The sequence below is a fragment of the Triplophysa dalaica genome, chromosome 11 (assembly GCF_015846415.1).
Source record: "Triplophysa dalaica isolate WHDGS20190420 chromosome 11, ASM1584641v1, whole genome shotgun sequence".
In the NCBI taxonomy this organism is placed as follows: domain Eukaryota; kingdom Metazoa; phylum Chordata; class Actinopteri; order Cypriniformes; family Nemacheilidae; genus Triplophysa; species Triplophysa dalaica.
This window is the reverse complement of record NC_079552.1, coordinates 20,274,434-20,282,796: the sequence shown is the minus strand read 5'-3', so window position 1 is coordinate 20,282,796 and position 8,363 is coordinate 20,274,434. Positions and strand designations below refer to the sequence as shown.

The 8,363-nt window shown below is 35.8% G+C and overlaps 1 protein-coding gene across 1 annotated transcript; it reads right to left on the bottom strand.

The window, feature by feature from the left end:
- Positions 1-3,027: 3,027 nt before the first annotated feature.
- On the bottom strand, positions 3,028-5,274 carry psmb1 (proteasome 20S subunit beta 1). Its single transcript, XM_056760738.1, has 6 exons — positions 5,116-5,274; positions 4,358-4,465; positions 4,157-4,238; positions 3,822-3,951; positions 3,608-3,714; positions 3,028-3,321 (listed from the first exon to the last, which is right to left on the bottom strand). Exons 1-6 carry the CDS (start codon positions 5,211-5,213, stop codon positions 3,136-3,138), a joined length of 711 nt encoding a protein of 236 aa, XP_056616716.1. The 5' UTR covers positions 5,214-5,274; the 3' UTR covers positions 3,028-3,135.
- Between the last annotated feature and the right edge of the window lie 3,089 nt (positions 5,275-8,363).

Below are 8,363 nucleotides of genomic sequence, written 5' to 3'. Positions count from 1 at the left end.
AACGTGTTACTAGTAACAATAGAATAATTACTAGTCACTGATGTAAAAAGTACTAGTATCAAATAAATAAGGACTAGTATCTATTTAATAACTACTAGTATCTAATTATTAAATACTAGTATGTAATGAATAAGTACTAGTATCTAATGATTAAGTACTAGTATCTATTGAATAAGTACTAGTATCTAATAAATAAGCACTAGTGACTAAACAATAAGTACTAGTAGCCGAAAAATAGACACTAGTAAACCTAAAGGGTTAAATGACAAAATGGCTTGCCATTCACCAATAGCACAACGAAGACTCATAAAATGAAACAACCCTGAATGACAGCCAAAGATTTGAAGGCAACATTGGAACTTGCTAACATCTCTGTTCATGAGTCTACAATGCGTAAAACACTGAACAAGCAGGGTATCCACGGCAGGACACCACGAAGGAAGCCACTGCTTACTAAAAAGAACATTGCTGCACGCCTAATGTTTGCAAAAGAGCACATTGACACTCCACAGCGGTATTGGCAAAATGTTTTTGTACTGATGAAACTAAGATTTAACTACTTGGAATAAACACACAGCACTACATCTGGTGTAGAAAGGGCACGACAACATATCATCATGAAGACATCATCCCAACCAGGGGCGTCGCACCCGTGGGGGATAAAACACCCACAATTTTCCCGGTGAGTGGGTTCAACACCGGCACTTTTTCTGCAGTTTTTCCCCAGTTTTGAACAAACGCCTTACAGCAGTCGCTCCTCCGTTTCTCTGGCCGCTCTGTGTCTGCGCTCGCTGCGGCTGGTTCCCCAGGCTCCCTCTCAGACACGAAACCGGCTTTGAGTGGGAACGGCTGATGATTGACTGTTCTGCTTAAGTCCCGCCTCTCTTGTTGTGTTATATTTAATGGTCAGCTCGTGCTGAGGTGGCGGGAACTTATGGTTATGGTTATTTACATCTCCCTTTTCCAGGTACTTTGAATGAGTTTTGTTTTTAAATAAGCTTGATATGAGTTTGGGAAGATGTTCTGTTTATGTTTTGTTGACATGTTGAGAGTTTTCTGTATTATATTTCGTTTTTTAGACTAATGTTAATAGGGATATTGTTCAGCAGCTAGCTAAATTCGGTTATGTAATGTGGCATGCAATTTATAAATAAATGTGATGATGAAGTCAGGGAATTGACGAGGAGAAGGGGACAAACTGCCATTGCTAAGCAGTGTATTTATGGGTTTATTGCCAGTGCGAGTTTGATATTTTGTGCATCGTTTGTTGATTAGCTGAATACTTTTGTGGATACTTTACCTGTTGTGTTTGATTGTACCTGTTGATGAGAAAAAAGTGAGAAATGAAGTCATTGTTTGCACACCTGTTGAAGAACTATGAAAGAAAAGTGTATATTATTTTAACGTTTAAAAAGAGTAAATTGTTACATTATTTATACCACTAGAGAAAAAGCTTTGTGTGGGCGTTTTTATTTGTACTTTTATATCTCCCCTTTTCAAGGCTCAAGTAAGCAAAATTTAGCAGTCACAGTCCTGTCAGACCCATGTCACTATCAAGCTTACCACTGTCTTTTCCCCCTGGTATTATTAAAGTATTTCTAATTCTGATTCTTTAGCAAGTCTACTGTTGTGTATTTTCACAACAGAGTTTTGACTTATTTTCTGTGTTCCGAGTGTGTTTTTACTTTTCTAGTATCACTCATTTAAATGGGAGCTTTTTATATCTTGTCAGTTATTCCTTTTCTCCCTTCTATAATTGTATTCATCGTTTTTTTTTAACAAACAAATCACACCCATCCCCCTCACTTTTGAAAAGCTTGCTATGCCCCGATCCCAACTGTAAAGTATGATGGATGAAACATCATGATTTGGGTCTGCTTTGATGCATCAGGGCCTGGCCAGCTTGGTATAATTTATGGGAAAATGAATTCCCAAGTATATCAGACAATTCTTCAGGATAATGGGAGAATGTCTGTATGTCAGCTGAAACTTTGTAGAAGGTGGGTGATGCAACAGGAGAACGACCCAAAACACCAGATCAAGTCCTCAACAGAATGGCTGCAGAAAAACAAAATCCGCCCTTTGGAGTGGTCAAGTCAGAGCCCAGCAGTGTTGGGTAAATTACTCTGAAAAAGTAATTAGTTACTAATTACATATTCGATAATGTAATTAGATTACTGTACTGTTACATCAGGTGTAACTGTAATTGAATTACAGAAAAAATAAGAGTAATCCATCACTTTACTTTTTCCAAGGGAAAAGTAATTTAATTACAGTAACTAATTACTTGTAATTAGTAACTAGTTACATACAACACTGGAACACTGGAGCCCAGACCTCAACCCAATAGAGATGCTATGGATTAACTTGAGGAGGGCCATACACATGAGACGTACAAAGAATATGACAGCTAAAGCAGCTCTGCCAGGAAGAATGGGCTAAAATTCCTAAACGATGTGCAGGTCTAATCCACAGCTACAGGATGCGCCTGTTTGAGGTTATTGCTGCCAAGGGGGGTCAATCAGTGTCAATACCCTTGACTTGGATGAAGATCGTCTCACATTTTATGACATTTAGTCTTTTTAAAATCATGAAACTCCAAAAGGTTTCCACTCAAACATATCGATATTGATTGCGATCAAGTAATCACAAATGTTTAATCTTGATCAAAACCTGTTGGAACGTTTATTCAAGTATGATTTTTAAAATGTCTTTTGCTGACCATACGTAAATGTAACCAGTCTGTGTATTTGTACCTAATGCAATTTTTTAGTGCAGCTGTTGTTTAAAATATTTCCTCAACGTTTGAGTAACCTGTATATCCCAGTGAGAGATTAAACTAGACACTAGTGAGTTATATTTCAAAATGACATACTTAAAACAATTGCTAAGCATCAGTCCTAATTAAAAGGCAAACAGCAAAGCTGTCTCATGTAAACACCCATTATTTATTTATCAATACTATGTCATAAAACAAGTTTTAATTCTAACTGAAAAACATTCATTTTGAATAAAAGACAATATAGATACTGGTGGCATGTATTTATTCTTGGGTCGAAATATAAAAAGAACAGCAGAGTGAAGGATACAACCGAGTTAAACAAAAAAGGCTAAGGTTTGGCCGAGAAGGTGTTCTCAATCTTTCCTAAGTGGCATAATCTCTTCTCGAATGCCTTCCTTGGTGACGATGCATAATTTAAGAGCATCTCCCGTGTAGACATCTCTCTCAGCAGCAGAGATGAACACATCCTTTATCAGCTGTTCAGCTTTCTCCAGGCTCAGGGGGACCTGCTCCACTTTCTCCATGTTCTTGAATCCAATCTGAACACAAAAACGCATTTAAGAGTTCAGGAAGGTATTTACATTAAATATTTCTTGGCTGTTGCTGGCCTTATATCAGCAAAACTAACTAAAATCAACACTTATTCTGCTAAAATGCTTATGTCACAAAAAAGGTTTATCTTAATAATATGACAGGTACAACTGGAAGTACAACAAATACTAGCATGATGTGGGAATGTAAATTATTAATTCAAGTAAAAAAGTGATTTGAAAAGTGAAAATACAACCTATTTTTGAATAGGGTGTAAAAATAAAAGTGTCAAACCTGGTTGTCCAGAAGAGGCTGCAGCATTGCACTTGCTGAGCCACCTGCTTTGTAACTGTCCCTCTGGTATGATCCAACTGGATCAAAACTGTACACTGCACCTCGACCTTGAAGTAAAATAAAACCAAATATAATCGTATAATATCATGAAACATATTTTTCGGCTGGAATAAACTCAACAAACATCTTGTTACATTACAGAATCGTCACTTACCTTCCTCATCGAGACCGCCAATGATGTTGTACACATAGTAAGGGAAGAAGCGCCTGCCATACAGAATTGTTGAAAGCATGGCCGCAATGGCCCCACTTGTCATGCTCTTGTTATTTGAGTGCTTGTACATCTGTTAGGAAGGCAGGATCATGAGCAAGCAAACTCGTAATAAGAATAAGAATTTTTATAATTTGTTTTACCCCATCATAAACGTAACAGTTGCACTCCTGTGTAAGCATGACATTGCAAGATTTTAAACCTGCTGCTGCAATCTAGCTGTGAAATAAAAAGCTTAGTTGAAAGTAAAACCTACAGTATCTTGTTTTTAAACCTACCTTCAGTCTTGCCTCGATGATTTTGGTTAGCGTCAAGCAGTCACCATGGAAACCACTGCAGCCAAGCACAGTAGTGTCTGTCCTGTATAGGAATGAACCCAAGACATCATATTAAACTTTCTTGTCTATAAGGCAATTATCTTTGACTCAGTTACACTAATGAAATGTGAATGTTAAATGTAGGGTGCTCAGATAACTCACAGTTTGTAGCATTTTGGGGAGTCCCGGCTGTGGATGGCATATCCCTCACTTAAACGTGTGTCTGAAGCCACAATAGCGAAGTCATCTCCAGCCACCGCCAGCACAGTCCTGTAAATTCATATTAAACGTAAAATCTATAACATAGGTGTATAGTTTACACCAAAAAATGTAACTGTTAAGTTTGGTTAGGCTTGGAGTGGTCCCTGCTAAAAAACAAGACAAAAATTCTAATGGTATCTATTACAAATGCCAGTATGAACCATTATAATGTGTTATTAAAACCATGAGAAATGTTTTTTTATTAAGTATGTTTTGGGCCAGATTTATTTGGTTTTATTGGTTCCCATCTGCAAGATAACTTCTTTACCAATAGAACCCAAAACATTACCAAAAAGACCATTACAGTTTCCATTTAAAATCAAGATTATTCAAATTGTTACCTTTAAATTCATAAGCTCCTTATAATGGATATGCTTTGTTTTATTTATTGTCACCAACATTTTAGATAGTGAAACTAAAAACGAACTAAACCGCTAACATCAACTCGTGCTGTGTATAGATGTTCTTTTAATCACATGAAATGAACGTAAGTACAAATATATAATATTTATAAGGGAAAATGTTGCAGAGGCATAGATCTTAGTATTAAAGAAACTTCACGAAGACGTAAGCAGCACTTAGTCTGTAGTGAAACGTCATGTTCGCTAGCTTATGCCATTCATGTAAATCATGTCACCCTTTAATTGCGTCGTTCTTACCCTCCGTTAAAAGCATAAGGTGAGAATTTATGCTCCACTGGTCCTGTGTAGTGGTATTCCTTCATCTTATCACCGTAATTCTGAGCAGAAATCATCATGAAACACACAACCAAAACTCGCTGTCTCACCGCAATATGGCCACCGGAAGTTGACAGGTCTTCTGTTCCTGTGCGTAGCGTCACTGAGTTCAAGATCACGTGACGTGGACGTCTGCTAGATCCGATTTCTCATCACATAGTAAATCACACAAAAGAACTATGGACAATTTTTAAGCCTTGAACCTCTGTCCCTTCACTCCTTTAGAATAAGTATTGTTATAAGACATATTAATAAATTAAGAATTAAATTTGAGGCTAGGGGCTATTTATAGAACGCGTTCGTTGGCTCGAAGACCTCACTCAAGCTGCCCACTAGATGCTCACAGGCACCATGAAGACCATTGTTGTATATTACATATTAAACACAATTATCGGTTTACATTATAGTGTGATTATTTAAACATTTCTTTTAGTATGATTTGTAATTTACATTTATGCCTTTGACAGACGCGTGATCCACTGCTTTCGTGGTACATTTTGCGTGTTCTCTTAACTTAGTTTTGAATTACGTTCCAATGGTGCTTCCTTTCCACATAAACCTGCACAAAAAAGGAAAAATCATTATTATTAAGTATATTGAAGCCTTAAGACGCAAAACAGAAGCCAAGGATAGAGAAAAACAAATATATTTATTTAAATTGTAATATTATCATCACGGCTGTATTATACGACAGAAAGCCGAAAGAGGGCGCTGCTGGAAGCCTTTTCCTCACTTGCCCCTAGTTTCGAATACGAAATCGTTATTCTAAGACATCAAAGCAGCGTTTCTTGTTAAAAACCATACGACAGTTTTGTCTCGTATAAGACAGTGTGTAATAAGGAGATCTATATAAATGTGCAGCGTATGACTGTGCTGGGTGTATGCACAGTAAGTGAAGAGTGAATAAGGCCCATCTACATGAATACGTGTGTGCGTGCTTGAACGTGCTCGTTGAGAGCTCTTTGTCATTGTGTGTCGCTATGGTAACGTGGATGACAAAGAGTTGACCCTAACTTTATCAAATTACTTCATTTTAAAAAGTAATCAGAATAAGCTTTATTTGGGCACGTTTTCACAATGCATTTCATCAATGATTTTTTGTGTCTTTTATCACATCAGGAGTAGGCTACCTATCCTGACATAAGGCATACACATAAACACAAGAAATAGAAAAATATGTAAATTTAAAAGGTTTAAGTAAAATATTATGGTGAGAGTTATTTACAGATGTGCAAATGGCTACTACAATTTTGTATGAAGGTGCTTCACAGTGATGTCATAGAAGAACCATTTTTGGATCCACAAAAAAACATTCAGTTAAACGTTCTTTAAAGAACCAGATATTTACTTCTATAATCTGAGGAACCTTTTATCGCCACCAATACATTTTTTATAATTATAATAAAATCTCTTTATTTCAATTTGCTGCAGTTAGCAACCCGACGCTTAAGAACACAAATATTCTTCATGTAGGCTACAAAAATAACCTATCCATGTATTGAACAGGGTGCCATTAAAGCCACATGAATTCCACATGTGAAAAATTGTCCAGTGGGATCACATTTGGTTTTTGTTATATTCATTAGTGAATCAGTGTTTTTTAAACAATTCAATTAACTGAATAATTCATTTTCGTTCAGATCATGCATTTGCTCATATTGCACATTCACCGTACTCTGTCCCTCCTTAATATTGGATCATCAGCAGCACGTTTTCAGAGCAAGTTAGGGATGTCTAATATTCATGACAAAAGCCTTAAGATAGGGTTGATAAATTATAGAAAATAAACTGCAGTGACAACTGTTTGTTAGTTAATGTGCTTTTCAAAGAAGTGCCGAACCACTTTAATAATCACATTGTATGCTAAACAGGTTATTCAAATATAATTGTTTATTAGTGAAAATAAAGGTTCCAATATTTTTTAATACATTTAAATTGAAATTCTCATAAACGAATGATCTATTAAATTGGCAGGTGAGCTAACCAGTGACAACTACCATTCAATCGAGTGATAACATTCGAAGGGGGTGAAATTTTTTCTGATGTTTCAGAATATTTCACTGAATGTTGACTATATAATAAGATAGGGAATTTTAATGATTTGTTGACTGCTGGACTAGAATTGTCCCCGGATTTCATTAAAAAAATGGTTGCTAAAGACAGTACCATTTCACACTTTTTGTCTCATTTATAACATTATTTATCAGCCCTGTATAATTTTACCACATAAACATTGGAATATGAACAACCAAACAAAATATTATGGTCTGTCAAGGGAATGTCTTGGGAAAACATTTAACTTTAATTCAAACAACTCACAAATGACAAATAATTCAAACACTTTTTTCAGTGTAGATTAATTAGATTATCACCGCTTTACCAAATATTAAGTACTAGCATATTACAATAATATAGCATAGATGTGGCATTGCCATTTATGATACATTAAAAATTCTCGCTAGATACAGTCAAAACATTGTGTACCGTGAACAATTTCAGGTAAATTGGGTGTGTCACCGCAATATCTGCAGGCATCTTCACAGAACCGGTCCAACCAGGGAGTGTTAAGGGAAAGAAGCTTCCACCCTCTGTACAAAAATGGAGGCGTTTCCTGACTCATTTGAAAATTCATTTTTTAATTTGTAAATGACACAAACTGCTGTTGTACACATTAAGTGTAACCACACCCACTAATGTACCCTAACTGATCACCTCTGATTCACATGAAATCAAGCACAACCATAGTCTTTACCTGATCTTTTAAAAGGGTGGATATATGATTTGTCTTGAAAAAAATTCTAAATCGGACTGTGTCAAGGCTTAAAGGTGTGAAGGCATAAACACACCCATTGATTCATTCACAGTTAGCAGAGATTTTCACATTAAAGGATAATCGAAGGGTTTGGGAACATAATAAGGAACGTCTTGGATGAGATTGCAGATTCTTTATAAAAATTGTTTTATGTCAATAATTTATCACAAAAAATAAATAGTGAATTTTGATGTAAAATTTGATGTGATTTAAACTAGAACTAAAATGGATGATATTCTTGCATGTGTTCAAATTAAGAAATCTTATGAGTATAATCGTCAAATATGAATTCATATTATGATCATTAAATCAAATGTATAAGATGTTTTTAAGAATAACATTTAGAGTTTGTTTTTCA